This window comes from Carassius auratus, chromosome 18 (genome assembly GCF_003368295.1).
Source record: "Carassius auratus strain Wakin chromosome 18, ASM336829v1, whole genome shotgun sequence".
Lineage (NCBI taxonomy): Eukaryota > Metazoa > Chordata > Actinopteri > Cypriniformes > Cyprinidae > Carassius > Carassius auratus.
The window spans coordinates 13,006,657-13,030,240 of NC_039260.1; the positions used below are offsets into that span (position 1 = coordinate 13,006,657).

At 36.5% G+C, this 23,584-nt stretch overlaps 3 protein-coding genes and 1 pseudogene across 3 annotated transcripts; 2 read left to right on the forward strand and 2 right to left on the reverse strand.

Annotated features, from left to right (window-relative positions):
• Window positions 1-453: 453 nt before the first annotated feature.
• On the reverse strand, window positions 454-6,998 carry LOC113118495 (tetraspanin-3-like). Its single transcript, XM_026287722.1, has 7 exons — window positions 6,808-6,998; window positions 4,758-4,949; window positions 4,414-4,488; window positions 3,678-3,779; window positions 3,437-3,589; window positions 3,264-3,347; window positions 454-1,433 (listed from the first exon to the last, which is right to left on the reverse strand). The coding sequence occupies exons 1-7, from the start codon at window positions 6,871-6,873 to the stop codon at window positions 1,341-1,343; spliced, it is 765 nt and encodes a 254-aa protein (XP_026143507.1). The 5' UTR covers window positions 6,874-6,998; the 3' UTR covers window positions 454-1,340.
• A 1,201-nt stretch (window positions 6,999-8,199) lies between these two features.
• LOC113118497 (cholesterol 25-hydroxylase-like protein 1, member 2) lies at window positions 8,200-10,576 on the reverse strand. The gene has a single exon (XM_026287725.1). It carries the CDS (start codon window positions 9,449-9,451, stop codon window positions 8,624-8,626), a length of 828 nt encoding a protein of 275 aa, XP_026143510.1. The 5' UTR covers window positions 9,452-10,576; the 3' UTR covers window positions 8,200-8,623.
• Window positions 10,577-10,677: 101 nt separating this feature from the next.
• On the forward strand, window positions 10,678-20,768 carry LOC113118496 (uncharacterized). Its single transcript, XM_026287723.1, has 12 exons — window positions 10,678-10,883; window positions 12,658-13,362; window positions 14,534-14,593; window positions 14,675-14,727; window positions 14,812-14,956; window positions 15,096-15,460; window positions 16,401-16,629; window positions 18,353-18,470; window positions 18,869-18,980; window positions 19,130-19,241; window positions 19,780-19,892; window positions 20,214-20,768. The coding sequence occupies exons 1-12, from the start codon at window positions 10,854-10,856 to the stop codon at window positions 20,284-20,286; spliced, it is 2,115 nt and encodes a 704-aa protein (XP_026143508.1). The 5' UTR covers window positions 10,678-10,853; the 3' UTR covers window positions 20,287-20,768.
• Window positions 20,769-21,004: 236 nt separating this feature from the next.
• LOC113118498 (cholesterol 25-hydroxylase-like protein 1, member 1) lies at window positions 21,005-22,316 on the forward strand (annotated as a pseudogene).
• The last annotated feature ends 1,268 nt before the right edge of the window (window positions 22,317-23,584 follow it).

Below are 23,584 nucleotides of genomic sequence, written 5' to 3' on the forward strand. Positions count from 1 at the left end.
GCTCTTAACAACAATTATCGGGTGTGCCGGGATGAACGGGCATTTTAGTGCATAAAGTCTTCCATAATTTAAGGTGATCTTTTTTTTTTTATTAATACTTTCATTTTACACGGATGAACTCATCTGATTGAAAGTGATAGTAAAGACTAAAAAAAAAAATAGATATATATATATAGAAAAATGTATCTTGGTTTATACAAAAATAAAGCAGCACAACAGCTTTCAACATTGATAAATAATAAGTGTCTTTGAGTGGACTAATGACTGCTAACTGGTTTATCTATATCAACACAAATTAATAAATTAGAAATAAAACATCAAAATAGTAAGTTACTTTAAACTGCATTTAAAAATATTAGTCTTTTTTTTTTTTTTTACATAATGTAATTTACCATTTTGTACCCATGGCATACAAGCCAGTAACTTATTCACAAAGGAATGAAACAACAGGTGTCGACTTATGAAACGTTTATTTTAAGATCGAAAATTACAAGCTTATTTCACCATTTTTCCTCCCTAAAATAATACACGGTTGACCCTGTTTGACATAACCTATATCTTTTCCAAACTAACTTTAAACTCTATATATTACTAGACTAGTAATGTTTACACTCTAAGCAATGGAAAAAGGAGGAAAAGAAGATAAAGAGTTCAGTAAATGGTAGGTAGCGCATCTAGAGCATCCCCCAAACCTCTTTACACTTTGCGTGTGAACCCCATTTTGAACATTTAGCTGTACGATTGGACCCACAATGCCAAGCAATCTTGTGTGGTCAATCCAGACCGGTCTCTCACACTGGTGATGGGTGACATCTTAGACAGCGGTACCACGAGTCGATCCTCTCGCATCAAAGCATTTCCCCCTCCCAACCATTTACCATCTTGGTATTTGAAATGTGTAACTAAACCGTACACATAGTGCAAACTAACAAATGAGGAAAGCATACATTCCACATATTATTCCATACAATCTCCCACTCCATATAATAGAGACAAGGAAGAGAAAATGTTAACTTTTATTGTGTTAAAGTCTTGTCAATGGGATTAAAAACTGTCTGTCTGCGATTTTGCAGTCCAGCCCGACGCCTTTGAGAGAAAAACAAAGGTTGAAATTAAAACGTAGTCATTTTCAGTGACATGCACTGTATAAATAAAGAGTATGCGCTTCGTTTCACCCATCACCAGTGCAATGTGTGAGCAAACCCTGTGGAAGGTGTGTAGAAAGTGAGATAAACTAGGGCATATCCAGTGTGCCACCTCACACCGACAGAACCCTGAGCCCAGTGTGTGTGTGTGTGTGTGTGTGCGCATGAAAGAGAGAGTCTGTCTGCTAGGGTTTTTCATGCATACGTCCCTCCGGTCATGAGAAGCTCGTAGGCCGGGTCTCGGCTTCTGCGACACAGCACCACACAAGCACACAGCATTCCCAGCATCTGGAGAAAAAGTAAAGTTTGACTTCATTTATAACTCACAGATATGAGATACGAGAGAAACATCTGCACTGGTACATGGGAAGAATAAATCCTACAATTCAGGTTGATAATGAGAAATTGCTGATATTCAAATTCGACATTATTTCTGTTTAAATAAACACTAAAGTAAAAGTGTATACAATAAATAATGAATACAATAAATAGTATGAGTTGACATTTGCTAAATAATATAATGAATAGTGTAGTTGGATTATTAAGAGTCAGATGGTTCGAAAAGTTAAATTAACATAAAAAATGCTTTTAATTAGAAAGAAAGATTAAACATTATAGACAGTTATATAAAATTAAAAAAAAAAAAAATCATATATCACTTTTTACTAATCAAACAATCCTGAAAAATAAATAATAAACTGTAATGGTAATGTAATGTAATCATGTGATATTGAAGACTGGAATAAAGCTTCCTGAAAATTCAGAATTGCCATCATAGGAATAAATTAAATTTTAAAACCTTTTATAAAATTGAAAACATCTATATCTTATATTATTAAATAATGATATTTAACAATATCACCGTTTTATTGTATATTTCATAAAATAAATGCAGCCTTGGTGAGCATAAAAGTATAGAAGTAAAAAAGGAAAAAATATCTCCATTTCAATATCTTCAACAGATAATTAAAAGTGGACTTTGGCAGGAAATGCATGTTACCATAATATACAATAAGCGTTATTTCAAATTACCTTTATGACAACAGTCTACAAAAGAGTGAGGTGAACTTCTACACACTGGCACAGACAAATTTAATCCATAAATTCAGACAATGAAAATGAAAAAAAAAAAAAAAAAAACTTGAAAAGGAAACCCATCTGGGGTAATTCATGCATGTTTGCCAAGAATAACCTAACCCACTGCCCCGGTTCTTGCTTGTTAATTGAGGCAGACTGAGTCAGTTACCATGTGTAAGTCACGGGCATGTTCTGGGCTTGTCTTATTTGCCTTCATGCCCCAGAGGGTATTTGGGACCGTATGAATGTCAAAGTCTGTGATTCAGCAGCTACAGGGGAACAAAAGCACATACTGAGGCTGCCCGAGTGCTGCAGTCCCAGAGCTCTGTCTGACGGGAACAATGGAGGAACACACTGAAGCAGCTGGACAAGCTCTGCACTGTTGATTCATAGCCCAAACCAGGGGCTCCCAAACTTTCTTGCCAGTCGAACCCCAGCCAACGTTAAATATTTACTTAAAGTACCCCCTGAGAAGTTAATATTTCAATAATTGAACACCACATTCATATATTCACGGTCCTCTGATGTTGGTATATATCTTAAACTGTTAACCTTTAAACATTCAAACCCTCAAGCTTTTATTTAGATGGAATAGTAATGAAATGATCTGACCACAAAAATATTGTAACATTTATTTAAATTATGCAAGTGTGTACATAAATTAAATCTGGCACACATTCCCAAATGATTGTTAAATAGTGCACAGCATTTAACAAGATGAAGTCGGCTGAATTTACTGTAAACCGAGAAGCACTGAGACACTGAATACACTGGATCATGAGCTGCTCACGTGAACACTTGTTTAAACACAGTGCAGCGCCCTATAGAGTTATTTCACGATTTTTTTTGGCATAATAGCACTAAGCTATATCACAATTATCACACATTAGCACAAGCAATCATTTTTTCATCTTTACATCAACTCACAACCCCATTTGGGAAACTGTGATTTATGCTTTTTTTTTTTTTTTTTTAAGACTAATAACACTGAAACTGCACCACATGAATAAAAAAAAAAAAAAAAAAATCTGAACAGCATACCTGAATTGCAGCAAACGTCAGAGCGGCCCAGATGACGTACATCATAATCTCTTTCAGTTTCTTCACAACCAGGACTTCACATCCCTAAAACGATTCAACAGATACATTAACATCACAAGCAGGCTTCCTTTGCTCTATCGGCCACAAGCACACATTTCTCAAACGTCTCTCACTTCAGGGTAGAGGTCTCCGGGACGGGAGAGGGAGCCGGTGCAGTTGTTCACATTGGGTTTGCAGCAGCTCAGTGGCACGCTGTTGTTTCCTGACTCCTTGAACCAGCGCGTGTTCTTCCAGTCTGAGTAGCTGGCGATGCCACAGCAATGGAGCTTCAAAGACATTACGGTGTTTATTATTAGGGTTGGGATATAACAATATAGCAATTCAATATCATCCTGTACATCTCATTAGTCTTACCTGTCTCTGCACATAGTCAATAGCGCGGCTGGGAGCATCCGTGTTAGTGCCGTTGTATTCATCATACACTTTCTGGATGGAATTATTGACCTCGTCTTCCACCTACAAACACATCCACCCGTGACACAAATTAGCATTCCATTAAGGGTCAATATTTGCCCTCGTAAATTGATATCAAAGGGAATAGTTTTTTCTTTATGAGGGCAATTTCTTTAAAACCTTATCTCTGGTCAGATTCTAATATTTAGACAAGAAATTCAATTGCAATAATAAAATACTACAAAATGCTTTAATAATATTGTTTTCTAAATAAAATTTCGAATATATAGGTGTAATTCATTCAAGAAACTAAAATGTAATTCACTTAACATTAACCCCTTGTGTGTTGAAATATAAAATCAATATCACAATTGCAATGGTGCTGATATTTAAAAAAAAAAAACAGAGCTCCTGCTTGTCTAATATTGTTTAACTACATAACAGCAAAACTCATAAAAGGGCACTATTTTGAATTATGAGGGGTATTCTTATTCATTTTGTCCTCCATCTGACCCTGACATCAGGAAACACATTTAGCAATGTTATTCTGTTATACACAGTACAATACGAGGCATTGGTCATCTTTGCACACAACTGAAAGAGTTTACGAAGTGAGAAGCGCTTTCATATAAAAACAAAAGCGAAGGAGGCACTCCTATTTCTATAAATATTGACTTCCTTTCAATGCTGGACTCACCTTCGCTCTGTAAATGTAGCCAAGAACCACCACAACCACCTCAGTTACGAACACCAGCATAAGAATGATGACAAACTGCAAACAACAGATGCAAGGAAATGTGGTTTTAGCAGGGCAAGATGTATAAAGAATGATAAACTAGCCATTTCATCTTGTTTATCATCAATGTTGAAAACATTCCTGTGGAAACCATCATACATTTTTTTCTCCATTTGAATTCTTTTGCAACGTTTAAAATGTATTTACAGTCACTTTTAATTAACTGAATGCATCCTTGCTGGATAAAAGTAGTAATTAAAGGAAAACACTAATAGCAAGTGCTGGAAATTGAACAGTTCACGAACCGTGGCAAGACCGCAGCGGCTCTCTCGAATAGTGGCGCAGCATCCAATGAGTCCAATGATGAACAACAGCGCTCCGACTGCGATAATGACAACGGCTGGGATCAGGGTGTACACATCCTCAAAGAAATGGTCATAGTCATCATACGTGATGAACACATAGGCTCCAACATAGCAGAGAATGCCAGCCGCGGCCTATAAGGAGATAACAGGGTTAGTTACATGAGAGCAGATGTGTTACTGGATTGATGTCATGCATTCATCTTCACAGAAATGAGTAATTTAGGATAAAGGTATAGGAACCAAACACAACTTCATGTCACTTTGACTTTCAAATCTAAGAATGACTATGCTGACCATCAGCCAAAATTAAAGAGCAACACACAGAAATGTGGATAACTGTCATCTTATAAGAAAAGAGGACAGGAATTAAAAGTGTTCTGGGTCCTCCATGGACCACCAGGCATTTTGGGAAAAACTAGTTTTACAAGGTTTTAGTCTTCCACACGTACAACTGCACCATAAAACCCCCATGAATCCGTTCAGCACAGCTCTCAGGCTCTGACGTGATGAACACAGATTTAATAAAGCAGCCGGATATAGTGTCATACTACCTGTCTCAGTCAGGTGGAGACTTTAAACTTTATCCAGTTCCAGATAAAAGAGATTAATCAAACAAACGCAGACAAGAAAATCCAGCTGATAGGTGGAGTAGTGTTTCTACAGATCTAACAGCTCCGTTCATGTCTTAACTGTGAAACTTTGCCACCAATGCCCCGGTTCAGTTGTTCAGTTCCCAATGTGCTAACCAATTTTTTTTTTATATATATACATTGGCTGCAGAATTGTTGCATATTTGAATTTAAATGTTTGAAATTTAAAAACAAGGGATATATACACATACATACATACACACACACACACACACACATATATATATATATTTTTTTTTTCATAACAGTATATTGCTAATATTTGTACACACACACACAGTTTAGTGGCCCACTCTGGCCAATATTATTTATTTAAATCTTACTCAAACAGACCTTTTTTTCCCTTTTGTAGAGCCTCAAAGTGAATTTTTAATTATGTTTTGAATATTTTATATTGTACAATATATCCTTGTTATACAAATGAAAATTCACCTAAATACGTTAACTAAGAATTGACTATATTGACTTTTATAAATATATATATATATTTTTTTCACATTAAGGGTTTTAATCTTTATAACATCAAAATAATTATATTTAATTAATTTTACCTAGTATTTTATGAAATCAAATTATAATTACATATGATCTGCTTAAAAATATGAAAATACTTTTTTTTCTTATTTACCAAACCATTATAATTATAATTATTACAACTACTACTTGAACGTACTGTATTAAAGAAATATTACAGAGCTATTAAAAGGAAATAATTTGTAGAAAATCTAAATCTTCTGTACAAAATGTTTCACATCCGACCCCATTGCGAAGTCATTGTGAAATGTTTTTTAAAAATGCGTTTTGTTTTTTTTTGTTTGTTTTGTGATGATGACAGAATCCTTTGAGGAAACTGCTATTAGTCTTACCCTTCAAAACTCCTTCCCAATGATTACAGAGTTTCCAAACGGACTTGCTTAGGGAGAAATAGGTTTAACCTGTCAAACAGTACAACTAAACGTGCTCTGGGGCTGAGGAAAACAATGAGGGCGACTTGCCAGTACACGCAAGCATATTCAAGGCTAGAAGACATATAAACACGAATCTTACAGTAATCAATGTAACGTTAGACTTATTAAGACTGCGGGAAATATGTAAACAAGCTCTGCAATACACAGCAACGAGCAGTTTTTTAAATAATGCAATATAAACACAATAGACATATCAAATATAGCAAAATACGCATGCATTTAGCAGGTTTTAAAAACGTATTGGGTATTTAAAGGAGTGGGTGTGTGTGTGTGTGTGTGTGTGTGTAATAATGCAGCTGCTCGACACCTGACTGTGTCCATCTGACAACACTGACGCACTCCTAAATTCTACCCCAAATACCCCTAACTTACCCAGAATATCAGGTTCAGGAACACCAAAACGGTTTTAGACGACGTAATTCCACACTGACCCATCATTAAAAGATGGGGGAGAAAGCCGTTTAAGTTGCAAATATTACAAACTGGTTGCGGATTATAAAATGGCTGTCTGTTTCCTGGCGGCCATACCACTGCTGTGTGTTTGAGTCTGATCCGGGAACAGCGCCACACAGCGGTCAGATGACGAACTCTCAATGACGCTGTGTCACAGAGCGAGGAGGAGGATTGTGACTGATCATTATTCAGTTTTGACGTTTATTTGGGAAATAACGGAAACACAGAAATTTAGTGACCTAAATAGACTTTTATTAGTAGCGCTGGCTTTAGCAAAGCATTAAGCATTACAAGTTTGCACCGGCACGCATCACTCACATTGTATTCATAAAATATTAACTATTCTATCTAAATATTATTATTATTTTTTTTTGTAACTGCAAAGAACTACATATTTTCCTGCTATTAAAAACATCGACTTATTAAATTAAATTTATTTAATAATTAAATATAGAAAGCAAAGGGTTACATGCAAGATAGTTACACAATGGGATTTAACTAAGTAATCTCTTTACTGACACCTGCTGTTACATCACTGAGTTGCATAATCACAATCAATCAGATCAATGCATACACCCAACACGACTAAAGCAATGTTAACTATTCCATGAAATAAACAACAGATGTGTAAATATTACAGTTTAGTCTTAAAAAACAGAGAGAATATTATCAACACAGAGATTCAAATCAGGATTTGAAACGAGAGGCAACTGCATTATGATCTACTTTGAGTTCACACGTATGTGCAAATCTGCTTTCCTTTAAAAAAGTAAAAGAAAAAAAACGTCCTCTTGTGAAAATTTGCTTCTGAGTTTACCATAGTATGTAGGAGAAACCAAAAATAAATACATATTTTCCTTTCAACACCTGTTTTATAGCTGAAGAAAATAAAAGGATATAATATAGTATTTTTTAATGTATTGTGTATGCAATGATTTTGACTCACATTTCAGATTGTGCCACAGTGTGGACCCAAACAAATAAATGGACAATCACTAAAATAAATAAATAAATAAATAAACAATAAAAGAATACTGTAGGATTTCCTTTGAAACAGTTTTCAAGAAATTGCAAGTAAATTTCACAAATAAATCAAAGAAAGGGCAAGTAAAACATTGAATTAAACAACATTTTTAAGCAGAAACACAAAAATTATATTTTCTTGTAAAACATGCTCCAATTAACTTTAAAATCACTTACAGTGATAAATCATAAAAGGTCACAATATACATTTTTTTTTATTCTTGTGCATTTTAACCGTATAAATGTATCATATGTAAAACTAGTTTTTAAACGCTAATATAATACAGCTGATTAAAGTTGATAATCAACATAAAATTGATTTCTAAATGAATAAATAGACATAATATTACCAGAAGAATTATCTCTGTAAAAGGTTCTCAACTTACATACAACAGATGCAAGATTTGAGTTCTGTCATAATGTTAAAATGCTGGTTAAAAAACAAACAGATTCTTACTCGTTTTGAGAAATTTACTAATTATAACTATGTTTATGATATGCAAATTAGCCTTTATTATATTACTATAATCTCTATGCATCGTTTTCTTGTCTCAATTTTTAATTTGTTTATTTAAATTTGTTGCACTAAAATCATGCCTTTAATACTGTTCCTATACAAATAAAGTAAAAGTGAAAACTGAAGTTCTGCTTTGTTTAAGCTCTGCCTGAAGCAACCAAACATACAAATATAATATTCACACATGCATGCTCATCACTGAGCTTTAGCAAAACTAAAATCAGCATGAGTGCCGAACAGTTTATCCCAGTGACTAAAATGGGGTGCAAAGTTAGTATTAGGTTTCTGGTGGTGCACATCATGCTTGCTCGGACCTCCATAAACACCAAATGGGATCAGACGAGACGTGGACCAAGGGAAATCATATCCGCAGTGGTCTTCCACCGATACATAGACGTGGACCACCATGAACATCCAGGTGGTGAGCAGGTGACACCTCAGCAGAATGGGGTTGATCGTGGTCCAGAAGCCCACCGTCACCAACTCCCATCCGCCAAGGCACTGTGTGGCCAGAGCAAATGGGGCGGAGTATTTATGGTGGATAGCATGGAAAGTCACATACAGCCAGCGGATCTTATGATGCAAAAAGTGCCAGATAAAATACTGTAAGTCAAAAAGAAGAAGGTTTACAGTCACCCCTCCTGCAAGTTCAAGCAGTGTAGGTGCTCTTTCAGGAAGGGGGACAGGAGGTCTCCACATCCACTGTGCTATCGCGGCAGGAAACACCAGAAGGACATGATTATAAAGAGTAACTCCACTGCAGTGAAGGAGCATTGCAGTTGTGGGCATCTTGTCGGGCTGGATCTTGTACCGGTTAATAGCTGGCCACTTCTTTCCCATGATGTCGCAGAATAAATAGGGTAGACAAAGCACAAAATACGACGCTACGGTCAGTATCACAGGAAAGAGAGGAGACCGAAGAGTTTCAGAGTGGTTGAGTCGCACATAGTCCCACATAGATTGCAAAACTGAGTCTTTTGACTGGAAGGTCTCCCAAATTGTCTCAAACACCTGAACTAACATTTTATCAGTAATCGATCAACTATATTTCTTTTAAAGCAACAAATACAACTTAAAATAGTTTAGCTTTCTAAATCCTCTGTCCTTGATGCGTCATGTGGCTCAGGTAGCCTACCTGGTATCTAATGACTTTGCACTTAAATATTTATACCTTTATTCTGTTTCTAAATTATTTAGGTGTCTGAGGGGTGTATGTAGACATTACTTATACGATGTAATACATATATATTAGTTACATTCTAGGAATAAAAGGTGTGTTTAAGACAGTTTGAATGTGAATTTGCTTGTCCCGACATGCGCTGTTGTCTTTCCACTCCGTGACGAAAGAGGGCGTCGAAGACGTCTAAGTCAAACGATGAAAAAGGAATCAGCAAATAGAAAGGAGATTAGCATAGCTGTATTTAATGGGCGTGGCTTTGGCCCACACGTTGTCTCTAATTGGTCAGATATGATTGGTAGAAATATACTATTCTTTACGTTGTATTTTGAAACCAGTGAATAGAAAAATATCTCACTGATATTATTCCGAAGTAAATTATTTAATTATGAGGCCATGGCAGGTGTAGCAATCGTGCCGTCTCTACACTCAGAGGAGATGATGATGCTATTATATATATAAAAAAATGCCAATTTCTTCATCAGAGAGCTGCAGGCGCAACAAAAGAGAGAGAATATTACAGTTCACAAAGAAAAAGAAAGAAATGTGGACGGTCACGCATCAGAGCCACACAGCAGCGTTCGTCGAGTGACAGCAGCCAGTCTGGAACAGAAGAGCATCCGCCCACATTCAGCCACAAAACTGCTAAACTGTAAAGCAAAAGAGAGCCAGGCGTTCCTGTCGCTACTTCCTTTATCGATTTTGTGCAGTGTAGGACCGCTTTTGGCTTCCAGAGAACCAGCCTCATAGCCCGTGAGAGAAAATACCTTTTCCAGAACAATACCGAAGTATAGCGCTAATGGTGTCACGTGGTGCATGTTACTTTCCTCCGCGCTGTTCAGGTTGGACCAATCACAGTGCAACATGATTACATCGTAACGCTTTTTAAAAATTAATTTAGCACGGGTAGCTTGAACAGATTTTAATTTCTCTTTTTGGCATGTCGGGTATCAGTGGATAGATTAAAACGATTACACTTTTTGGTGTAGAAATGTCTCCAGTAATACAAGAATCGTTTTAAGATTTGAATGCGGATCAATTAAGAATTCGACTTTGTGAGCCAGCGAAGCGCCTCCTGGAGGAAGTAAGCGTCTTGTCTCATAACATGTGTTTTGAGTGCCTCCCAATCTAAGAATATCGCATGTTTATGCTAACATAAACGTAAACGTACTGAGACAGAGCGACAGCAATAAGTACTGAAATACTGGAGAGTTTACAGTGACTACAAGGTGTGTGCTATCCGATCTAATGGAGTCAGAAAGTGCGGATGTGGTGCAGGTTAGTGGCGAACGTCTGTTAGGTGACATCCACCAGCAATTTTGATCAGAGTTTTAATTCAAAACAACATTGTCAGGTCCAATCCACCTAAACGCCAACATAAGTAAACCAAACCAATATGGTAGCGTATTTTAAACAGTCGAACTTTAGGTTTAGTAGGACTTCCTGATCCCACAAGTGCGTGGTAGAAATGTTCGATTCGTCAGCGAATTGGGAGTCGAATCTTTTCAGTGAATCAGTTGGATATGTTTAATTTAAGATGATTTTATTAATAAAGCATAATTTAAAAACTAAGTTAAAAGTATTAGTACGTATCAGAATGAACATGAGTGACGGGGGAAATTAATTTAGGCTTCTAGAAATTCTGAATCAACTGAACCAGTTGCTTCACAAAATGATTCACTGTTTCGAAGTCATTATCAATCATCTCGAAACAGCACAGGCTGGCGGCACCTGCTGTTCAAAACGGGGTATATTCATTAAAGTGAAATCTATTCCGTTTATAAGAATATATTCACACAGTAGTCAACATTTGAAGTGGATCAGAAAAGTAAATAAGTTACTCGTCAAAGTTGTCCTAAGACGAGAACACATTTAGTTTTAGGTTTTAGGACAACTTTGATGAAAGGTTTTGATCCATTTCAAATGCTGTCTATAGTGTGTGTGTGTGTGTGTGTGTGTGTGTGTGTGTGTGTGTGTGTGTGTGTGTGTGTATATATATATATATATATATATATATATATATATATATATATATATATATATATATATATATATATATATATATGAAGATGAAGAATATCATCACTTAGGATATTTCATCAGTCAAAACAGTTTTGAGGTTAACTTATCTAATTAATTGTCATTGGAAAATGGTGACAGACAATTTGTGGATTTTGAATTGAAATATATATATTAATATAGCTTATTAAAATGTATACAATAATTTATACATTTTTAATGTTTAATTTGTGGTCTTTTATAAGTGTAGTGATATAATTATATTATTACATGTAATTACATTGCTTAAATCACATGTCTTGGCTAGTTAATATAGTCTTCGAAACACTGATCAGAACAAAAGATTCATTAGTGTTGTAAAGCTTCATTAAGCTGTGTTTCGAAAGCAACCCTCGCTTATGTACTTACATGTGGCTTTATTAGAATGTGTTACGTTATGGTTAAATTATCAAAAGTTTTTGGTCAGCAAAATGGTCAGTTGTCTGTTTATCAAAAGAGGCACATCTTAAACAGAAGTCACTTTCAAACCAGCAGTTTTCTGTGGATAAACCTGAATGTGACGCATCTGATGCACCTTTAGAGAGTTTTAAAAGCTATCAAATCTTTATTGTAAAGGTTTACTTTAACAAACTGTCTAAAAGACAGACTTTAAGTACTCATGTAGTACACGAGTGTGTTCAGTGTTCACTTTCAGATGGTATTTTAAGGTACAATGTTACAGTAAGCATGTAAATCAGGTTTTAAAATTATATTTTCAGCAGATTATTATTGTGGCTCTATACACAAATACACTAGTGTTTTATTGTTGAACAGTTACAAAAAAACTATTGTGGGAACACTGTTTTAAGATTCAAGGGCCTCATTAATTTATTCACAGTTAGGATTTAAACACTAAAGAAGACATTTTTCAAAAGAAGACTATTCCTAAAAAAATTAAAAAAAAACACTACATTAAACATTGTAATGGCACGCTGTTCATTTGAGAATGTTGACATATAACAGACATTTTCACGTTGTTTTATTTATTTCACAGTCATTGGGCCCTGTGGATGAACCAGCCTCTTCATCCGTGTCAGCTGACACTGAAAATTTAAGGCAAAATACAGAGATTAGCTGTAAGGACACTTCACAGAAGAACAGCCAGCAGGTGCAGCAACTGTGTCGCTTCTACTCTCAGGGCAGACGATGCTATTATGGGAAAAGGTGCCGCTTTCTTCATCAAAGGCCTGCGAGTGCACAGAAAGACGAAGAGAATGGTCCAATTCTCAAAGAGAAAGAAGGAAATTTGGAAGGTCACCCATCAGACCCACAGCAGCAGATGGGTGAAAATGGACAGTCTGGTACAGAGGAGCTTCCTCCTCCATCCAGCCACAGAACTGCACCTGTGAAGCAAGAGAGAGCCAGACGACCCTGCCGCTACTTCCTGTCTGGGTTTTGTGCAATGGAGGACCGGTGTCGCTTCTTTCATCCACAGCAATTTCCACCTGTTGAGGACCAGCCTCACGGCCCGAAAGAGAGGAGCAGCTTCAGGCCTTTTGCTCCGACCCCACGACCAGCTAAAAGTCAAGAGCAGATCAAACTAGCTGATCTCACAGATGAGGTCTGCAAGCAGCTTAGAGCCACCGAGATCGCTCAGCTCACAAAGAGATTTCCGAAAGACAAACTCATCGTGCAGGAGCGAGAAGATGGACAGCTGACCTACTACAGACTCACGGTTCAAGCCACGGACCCTGACTGGGTAAACACTTGTTGTATGGACCAGGGGTGTCCAAAGCTGTTTCTGGAGTGCCTCTGTCTTGCAGATTTTCTCTCAAACCTCAAAATTTCTCTTAGTTCTCAAATGGAGTAAATAGATGATGAATAGCAGTGGACCCAAAACAGAACCCTGAGGGACACCAGTGGTAACTGTAGATAGTCTTGATCTAAATTGATCAATTGAATTAAAATTTGAACTGAGTGTAACCAGGACAGGTGGTGTTAGTGATCCCTATAGAAACTAACCTTACAAGGGGGAATTTTACTGTATGTGAGATGGTATCAAAGGTCACACTCAGGTTGAGAACGACAAGTATTGTTGATAATCCAGAATCAGCTGCCAATAACAGGTCATTACTCATTTTAACAAGAACGGTCTCTGTACTATGGTGAGGATGAAATTAGATTAAAATATTTGAAACAATTTACCATTGGAGAGATTATTGTGAACTTGAGTTGCAACACATTTTTACAAGACTTTGGAAATAAATTGCAAATTAGAAGTTGGACTGTAATTTTCTACATTTGAAGGGTCCCCACTATTGTTTCTATGAGAAGTGTGTCCTTTAGAGTAAGTAGTAAAGTTAGCAAATTAGGGTTAGGGTTAGGGTCCAAACTGTCCAAACAAGATAAAAATTCAGCTGTACTTACATTACTTTCATTGTCAATATGAATCTTAAAATCACCCAGCATGATTACATTAGAAGACACAGAACAAAGATCAGTTAAAAAACGAGTATTATTCTTGGGGTTGGGGGTAAATAGTAGTGAGAGTAGTAGGAATAGAAAACAGTTGATTTAAATTCTAATGATATTTTAATTGATCAAATAAACTTAATTATTCCAAACTTTTGCTGGCATGCATGTTGCATTATACTACATTTACTAATGAAGCTATACTGATGATGTCAATTATTAATTTTCTTTTCATTAGATTTTTGTACCATTTTACATATTATACGCAAAATAATTTCTTGTGCAGTTTCATAATTAGCCCTTGCTAGCATGTTACTAATATAAATATATAGATCACAAATAGATCACTTATAATTATATATACAGATTCAATTTAATGCAAAGCACATCTAATGAAAAGTTTTGACATGAACTACAGTAGTTTCGTATACATCAATGTTTTTTTTTCTGTTTTGCAGCCATTTGATCTTAATGAAGTGGAGATCATGGTCAGCTTTCCTGAGCGTTACCCTCAAGAGGTCTGTATGTTTGAAATGTGACAGAATTTTGATGTTAAAACATATGCCATGTTTTTGCTAATGAAAGCTAACGTATCGTAGGTTTTCACTGTGGATATCCCTGAAGACCAGGACTTACCATCAGTCATGGGGAGGTGAGAAGAACTGTTGCTGATTATACACATGCAAATGTGAACTGAAATCAGTAAGTATATTTATTTTATGCCGTGTGAATGCAGATATGTGCAGAGTTCCTCAGAAGAATGGCTGAAGGCTAAACATGCCACTAATCAGCTGATGGGAAGAGTCGAGCTGCTCTTTAGGCCATACTTGCGCTGGCTGGACCGTAGTATGGAAAAACTCTTCACTGAGGGAGCCAGGCAGGTGAGACTCGCACTTCCATGAAAATAAAAATAAGCCAATCAGATAAGCGCTTGTCCAATCAGATTTGTGTAAAGTATGCATCAGATGGTCAGTGAATGGATAGGTGTAGTATTAATAACGCTCGAATCTCTATTCTCAGTTGAAGAAAGATGTTGACCTAGAGAGGGCTGGAATACAGTTTGTTCCCTATGAGCAAATCAAGGTCACCGTTTTTAAGAACACATCCAAGAAATCAGACACTCCTGAGCGTATAGTGTCGCTCACTGTGGCTTCAGGAGAGGATGGGGAGGAAAAAGAGCTTGATGAAGCTGGAGCAGAGAATGAGGAGGAAGAGGATGAGACTGCTTTTGGTAGTGATGGAGAAGAAGGCAGCCAGAAGGTGGAGAACATAAAAACAAGAGAGCGACGGAGAGGCACTGAAATCAAACTGCTGGGTCTGAAACTGGGAGAACAAATAGCAACTGTAGCAGCTAAACAGATCTCAGTGTCCCTGAAGTGCAACAGGTGAGTTTACTAAACTAAAACTAAAATATTTCATTATGATTATTAATCAGAGGTGGTTAATTAGAATTTTGGTATTTTTTTATACCTGGTATTTACATCTTCAATGATCCTGTCACAAGTAGTGAAGACAGATTGCTGTTTTAAGGTGCGTTTACACCAAGGACAATAGCTATAACTATTAATAACTACTAGGTTTTAAAATTTATTTGATTCTATCAAAATAGGAAATCCACACCATAATATAATGACACAAATTCGCTGGAATCCCTTTCTCACATTTTTATTTTTTTTGTATTTTTTTAAATCTTACGAACAGTAAAAACTGTGATAAGCAGAATCCACCTGGTTTTAAAGAGTTTGAGCATTTTAAGCAGCAGACCACATGACTGCAGTGTGCTTTTATAATAAACACAGTGTTATTGCCTGTTAGCATGGACACCAATATGGTTATTGTTATAGCTGTGTTTATAGGTATCAGTTATTGATGGAAACAGGCCTTTAATGTTTTTGTTTTCTTTTAATTGTGTCTATAATCTGTAGAGACAAATTTCATCAAGTGGCAGTTCTATGATTGTATACATGCATACATACATCGACCTACTGCTTGGTACATTTTCATGTCACCATAATATATTTCTAAATATATAGCATAAAATATTGAACTCACATTTGAGGATATATAAATTATATTAGTTTCCTGTTTTCTTTAACAGTTTCATGACAGTGGTCTGAACTTATTTTCTGAGTAAGCATTGAACTTTTTTGTTTTATTAAAACACACATGCACACACACACACACACACACACACATATATATATATCACCCAAGTTTGATGTCAGTACCAGGTCCAAACATGGCCTCTTATTTCTTTAGAGGACTGATTTAACACAAAATGTCCTCAGGCAAGAATGCAAAGTAACCATGTGACCCTCCATGTAGGTGTAAAGTTGATTCTGACCTGATCCTGACCGGGCGTCTGGCCTGTCCTGCTCAGTGTGAGAAGTGTCAAGCAGGGATCAGAGCTGCCTTCAGACCCAGTATGCTGCACCACTACAGTGATGTTTTGGGCTACCTGGACCTTAACGCAGTTGTACCTGTTGATCTGGTTTTTAAGGACTCAGTGTTCAGTGTGGGTTGCCTTAACTGCAACAAGGAGGACACAGTTCAGGTCTGATGAAGATTTACTGGAGATGACAATTGACATCATATGTTTCATATTTATAATGATTTTACACATTACTTTGACAGCCCTACAATTTGACACTCAGATAAATACAGGTGCATCTAAATAAATAAGAATGTCATGGAAAATTTTTTTTACTATATTAACTATATTATATTATTTAACATTTACATTTATATATTAACATTTATTTTACTAATTTAACTCAAATTGTGAAACTTGTGTATTGAATAAATTCAGTGCACACAGACTGAAGTAGTTTAAGTCTTTGGTTCTTTTAATTATGATGATTTTGGCTCCCATTTAACAGAAACCCACCAATTCACAATCTCAACAAATTATAATATGATGACATGCCAATCAGCCAATCAACTCAAAATGCCAGCAAAGGTTTCCTGAGCTTTCAAAATGGTCTCTCAGTTTGGTTCACTAGGCTACACATGGGGAAGATCTGATCTGACAGTTGTTCTAGAAGACAATCATTGACACCCTTCACAAAGAGGTTAAGCCTCAAACTTCCATTGCCAAAGAAGCTGGATGTTCACATAGTGCTGTAGCCAAGCATGTTAACAGAAAGTTGAGTGGAAGGAAAAAGTGTGAAAAAAAGATGCACAACCAACCAAGAGAACTGCAGCCTTATGAGGATTGTCAAGCGAAATCGATTCAAGAATTTCAGTGAACTTTACAAGGAATGGACTGAGGCTGGGGTCAAGGCATCAAGAGCCACCACACACAGACGTGTCAAGTATTTTGCTCAACCACAGACAACGTCAGAGGCATCTTACCTGGGCTAAGGTGAAGAAGAACTGGACTTTTGCCCAGTGGTCCAAAGTCCTCTTTTCAGATGAGAGCAAGTTTTGTATTTCATTTAGAAACCAAGGTCCTAGAGTCTGGAGGAAGGGTGGAGAAGCTCATAGCCCAAGTTGCTTGAAGTCCAGTGTTAAATTTCCACAGTATGTCCATTGTGTTTTTTGAAAACCAAAGTCACTGCACTCGTTTTACCAATAAATTTTGGAGCACTTAATGCTTCCTTCTGCTGACCAGCTTTTTGAAGATGCTGATTTCATTTTCCAGCAGGTTTTGGCACCTGTCCACACTGCCAAAAGCACCAAAAGTTGGTTAAATGACCATGGTGTTGGTGTGCTTGACTGGCCAGCAACCTTACCAAACCTGAACCCCAGAGAGAATCTATGGGCTATTGTCAAGAGGAAAATGAGAAACAAGAGACCAAACAATGCAGATGAGCTGAAGGCCACTGTCAAAGAAACCTGTGCTTCCAGACCACCTCAGCAGTGCCACAAACTGATCACCTCCATACCACGCTGAATTGAGGCAGTAATTAAAGCAAAAGGAGCCCCTACCAAGTATTGAGTACATGTACAGTAAATTAAAATACTTTCCAGAAGGCCAACAATTCACTAAATGTTTTTTTATTGGTCTTATGAAGTATTCTAATTAGCTGAGATATTGATTTGGTGGGTTTTTGTTAAATGTGATCCAAAATCATCACAATTAAAAGAACCAACTACTTCAGTCTGTGTGCATTGAATTTATTTAATACACAAGTTTCAAAACTTTTTCACATTTCTAATTTATTGAGATGCACCTGTACTGGAAAAGAAAAACATGGAAAAAGGAAAAGCATGTGATATCATTTCCAATTGTTCTTTCTAACTTTTTTTTTCTCTCTTTTTCTTTTTTTTTCTAGAATCTCATTTATGGGCAAAACTGGGAGCAAAACTGCCAGCATTGTCATACCAAACTCAGCATTTTTGTGGAGGCAACACGTTTTCAGTTCATTCAGCCAGAGCCCAGAAATCAGCCAGGTCTGAACCCTGTCCTATATACTCACTGATTCTGTCCAGTTCTTTTTTCTTGTGCACTGATGTCATAGAGTTAGTCTCACTGGGAGGGATTATTTTCCACCAGCACCAGGTTTCCCACTGAAGCTTAGCGAGTTCAAGTCTGGTCAGATGAGTTCAGGATACCCCCTGGTAAAACAAAGGTTGCTGTTGTAGTTAGCAAATGTCTGTGTCGGTCTAGTTGTCCCACACAGGGATGCTATACTGTAAAAAATGTTGCTATTTAGCTTTAGATTGAAGTTATATGGCATGCTCTGGTGCCTTGAGGTTAAGGAGATTTCCGACCCTCTCTGTAAAGTGCATTGAGTGTAAAAAAATGGCATATAAATGTAACAGATTATTGTTATTTACTGAATTTACAGGTGCAGCTGCCCAATACTCTCGACGCTACAGAGACCCTGCGGTTCAGCAAGGGAAGCCTCTGCCTGATAAAGGGGCCTGTAGGCATTTCAAACAAAGTCAGCGGTGGCTAAGGTAACTACCAGGAACATTTTCTGGGTCTGTAAGAGGTTTATTTTGTAGCAGAAAGCTTTGTGTAACTCCACGTACTCTTGTTTGACCTATAAAGTGCCCTTGGCTCATATTTAGGGCAGCCGACTTGTATTTACTCTCTCTTCTTCTAGATTTCCGTGCTGTGGTCGGGCGTACCCATGTGACGTGTGCCATGATGAAGATCAGGACCATCCCATGGAGCTGGCCACAAGAATGATCTGCGGTTATTGTGCCAAAGAGCAGGTCAGCAGGAGAAAAGCCACCCGACTGACTGGATGAGGATTATTTTCCCCTTAAACCCCCTTAACCTAGATATTGCACTGAAATTAGAGGCAAATTAGACTGGTTTTCTGCTTATTTATCTGCTTTTGCCTAGACAAACAAGAACGCAAGACATTAGCTCCCAAAATAAGAATGAGTCCGCAACGTGTTTTGTCTGTTTTTTTCTACAGTATCTAGATTTTCCATTGGACATCAAATGATGACACAGTACCAAACTAATTTACTTGTCCTAAAGCATTTAGAATCTAAAACATTTAGAATTAAACAATTTTACTATTGAACTGAATTGAACTTGAAAATATTTTTAGTTCTAAATGTTTTTAGACTGTAAATATTTTTAGGAAAAATTGCTTTTGATTCTAAATATTAAGAATTTCTGTGATTTCAAGAAAATAATTAACCATGTAAACAAAATGATTGGAACAAACTGTTTATCCATGCTTCAGCTCTTCTACTGGATTTTAATATACTTATAACTTGTTTAATTTTCTTCTTCTAGCCATTCAACAATGGTAAACCATGCATTAGTTGTGGAGGTATGATGACGAGAACGGCCTTCACAAGCCACTGGGAGGGCGGACATGGCTGTAGAAACAAGATTAAGATGAGCAGGTATGTGCTGGTTTCCCTGTACTTTATAAACCATATGGCAGTTAAATATAGCGTAGTACAACATTTACTTACTGTTATATATGTTGCAATACCATATACTGTATTTTGTTTGATCAATACTTTATGTACAGTGTCACATTTAACCTTAAACTAATAGTTGTTGACAAGCCTAGAATATGGTAGGTTTTTGTTGTTGTTTTAGCACCCATGTGTCATAAACAAACTGTACCAAATATGGCGTGATTGTTTTTAATATTTTTTTGTCTCTGAACTGTATATAAACTTATTTATAATTATCAATTATCTTATTTTTCTATACAGGAATGACCGGCAGAAATACGCCAATACATGTAAAACAGTGGCAAAGAAAAATAATAAAGAAAAAAGTAATTAAGGATGCCAAGGGGTCTTATATCAGATGAGACATGGCCAGGTACTTAAACATGTTTAAGTCATCAAATCACATTTTAAGATTTCTTTTCAAATGATTTCACATACATATATTCAGCATAACATGGAAACTGTTCCCACTTTTTATACATCTCCTCTCTTTTTGTTTGCTAGTAGAAAAAAAAACATATTACATGTGCATAAATTCAATACAGCTTTGGTTTTCGATTGCTTACGAATACCTGAAATGATGCTAGTCAAAAGTCATATAGACTTCAGAAGTTTGCTAAAGGTTAAAATCATTATGATGTGAGATTTTATTATTATTTTTACTTAGTCACTGGACAGCTCTCTCTTATTAATTTCTTTTCAAAATGCAAGTCAATGAGTCAAACTATGGATACTTGTAATAAGAAAAATATGGAATGCAAAATATGTCTGTGCATTTTCTATGATCGCAATTGAAATAAAATTATGGACAAAACATATTTTTGTTGTAATAATTAATATGGAATGGGATATGTAAAATACAGTTATGATCATATGTTTACACAGCCTTGAATCAGCAAAATTGCAATAAAAAAAAATATTGTTTAAAAAAAAAATACAATGTTGGTCTTGGTGGACTAGATCTGCTACAAACACTGCTGCTGCTTTGAACATGTAAGATGTGTTAGTGTTGTATGAATGGGCATAAATAAATTCCAAGGCAGATCTAGACAGGTGGAGCTGGGGGAGGTGGAGGGTTTCAGAGGAACTCTGATAGCCCGAAGTAAAACAAGCTTTTAGCAAACACTGAACCAGACCATTTGCTGTAAATGAGCAAGAAATTACATTGGCTGAAGAATGAAGCATGTGCTATAAATTGTGTGATTGCTAGCAGACTGCATGACCTAACAGTCTGTGCCATCTAGAGCTTTATGGCTGAACTATGAGAAAAATGGATGTTTACGTATTGTTCAAAAGACAAAAGAATAAATGAATTTACACAAATGACTTAGTTCAAAACGTTTACTGATTCTCTGAAATGGAACGATTGGTGTAAATAGTCCCCTGGATCAGAAAATCTCCATATTTGGTTTTTGGTAATAGCACAAAGAGACTTGGGTTATTGGGAAAGCTTTTCTTTTGTGCCAGGATTTGAACGAAGGAATCAACATAACTTTTGTTTACTAGCAGTCTTATTTCATGTCTTGGAAAGGTTGGGTTGTAGGGTATTGGCAAATCGAAGAGAAATGGCCCTATCATGGCAGTATAAATAGGGGCTGGGTTATTACCATCAGCATTCACTTGCAGTTGCTCAATCTAGCAGCAGGATGTGGAACATCACTGAAGTTGCTACACGGCTCCCAACTTCCAAGGCTTATGACCATCTTCTTCAGCCCCTGTGGGACTATGTTGTTATGGCACTACACCCTGGTCTCGTCTCCATTCTTCCCAGTTCTGCTCGCCTTCTCCTGATATTTCATCTTCAGCATCCCCTTTGCCCTCCTGGATGTCTTGGGAGAGAGCACTCCTCTCTTTGAGTGCAAGCTCCAAAAGCAGCGCCGTCCCACCATCTGCTTACTGCTGAGGATCCTGGGAATGGTGGTGTACAATCATCTAGTCTTTGTGTTTCCGTCTGTGTTGATAACCAATGTGGTGATGCCTGCGCCTCCACTTCCTGTGGTTGCTCCGACAGTATGGAAACTGATCTCCGGCGTGTTGGGTGTTTTGCTCATGTTTGACACGGCTACGACTTACTTTATTCGCCTGGCCACCTGTTTCCTTTAGGGCATCTTGGAGGAGCGTTGGCCCACAATATACATCACCAGAAACCCAGCAGCAACTTTGCACCTTTCTTTAGTCACCGGGACAGACTCTTTGGCACTGCTGTAACAGTGAAACCAACTAAGAAAACTGATAAAGAGAATTAGACGGCTTCATCGGTTTAAAACCTTTAATCTGTGTAAATATAAAACATTTAAATTATTGTATAATCATTGTATTTTTCTATTCTTGTATTTTTTATCTGCATTCTATATGGTTAAATAAATAAAGAGCGTTTCTGTATATTTTCTTGTGCATGTCTTGCAGCGAGGTTTCAGAAGATTAAATATGTTAAATATGTCAATTTTTTCTTATAAAAATAATCAGTTGCCCTGCCTATACAGTATATAATTTAAACATTTTACCCAAAGCAACTTACAAAAGAGGAACAAAAGCAATCTGACAAAGAGCCAACAAAATTTGTAATATACAATATCAGGTTTATTAGACAACTAGTTTTGGAATCATGCTAGCAAAGAAGAGAAATTCAGAAAATAAATAGTTTTTTTAAAGCACACATACCAAAATAAAGCAGCCAGAAGTGGGTAGCACATAACAACCCTTGTCTTCACATTAGTTACAGCCAATGGTCTAACATTTTACAGCTTTAGTTATGTAAAACAGCATAATATCTGGTAACTAACCTGATTACTGAGTTTTAAAGTGAAGGGCATTTTCAATATCCCCAAAGCTGGTGCTTTCCTCCAAATCACTACCAAGAGTTTATTACAGATTAAAAGGTAAAATATTTCTTTACTGGGTATGATCTTTGACAGTATTTCCTTGCAAACCTCTTTGATACGGAGATAAATAAATAAATAACACATGTACAATGTGTAAACACTGAACTGCTTTTAGAGAAAAGTAGATCTAACTGTGCAAAGAGAGATTTTGTAAAGTTTTATAATGATTCAACAGCATTTCATTAAGCTGTTAATTACATAATGCTTAGTTTGTTTAATGTGTGGATTATGTGCCACTAGATCTTTACAGGAAAAGAGTAAAGAAAATGTAAATATAATAAGTAATAAGTCTCAGACTAATTTTAATCATATACGCCACCATTCAAAATATTGGGGTCAGGAAAATGTTTTTAAAAGAAGTGTTTTATGCTTACCAAGGCTGCATTTAATGAAAAAAGAAATTCTGCCATATAGCTTTGAGTTATGTTTTTATTCAAATATAACAAATAAATTATATATATATATAAGTCTGACAAAAGATGTAACCAACACGAACCCATGTTGCTATATTCACTGTGCAAACGAGTCTGAGAGGTCATGACAGAAGTTGTTGGAGTGCATGTTTTCTTCAAATTATATTACATTGGATTATACTTTTGCACATAAACAGCTGGCCTGATTCATTAACGGAAGAGTCAATATGGCTCTCCAAACGCTTACGTTTGCCCAGAGGCATAAACAAAAGACTTGCATGAAAAACACTAATTACCACTAATTACCAATGAGTTTTATGGTTCGTTTTATCAGCCC

Bases quoted from the DNA above. Each gene is read 5' to 3' on its own strand.
- LOC113118497 (XM_026287725.1), bottom strand. From the start codon at position 9,451: ATGTTAGTTCAGGTGTTTGAGACAATTTGGGAGACCTTCCAGTCAAAA.
- LOC113118495 (XM_026287722.1), bottom strand. From the start codon at position 6,873: ATGATGGGTCAGTGTGGAATTACGTCGTCTAAAACCGTTTTGGTGTTC. The intron at 4,489-4,757 runs GTTCGTGAACTG...TGTTGTTTGCAG, and splicing joins GCCGCTGCGGTCTTGCCACG to TTTGTCATCATTCTTATGCT. The intron at 3,780-4,413 runs GTGAGTCCAGCA...ATGTGTTTGTAG, and splicing joins GCTACATTTACAGAGCGAAG to GTGGAAGACGAGGTCAATAA.
- LOC113118496 (XM_026287723.1), top strand. From the start codon at position 10,854: ATGGAGTCAGAAAGTGCGGATGTGGTGCAG. The intron at 18,471-18,868 runs GTCTGAACCCTG...CTGAATTTACAG, and splicing joins AGAGCCCAGAAATCAGCCAG to GTGCAGCTGCCCAATACTCT. The intron at 19,893-20,213 runs GTATGTGCTGGT...TTTTCTATACAG, and splicing joins AACAAGATTAAGATGAGCAG to GAATGACCGGCAGAAATACG.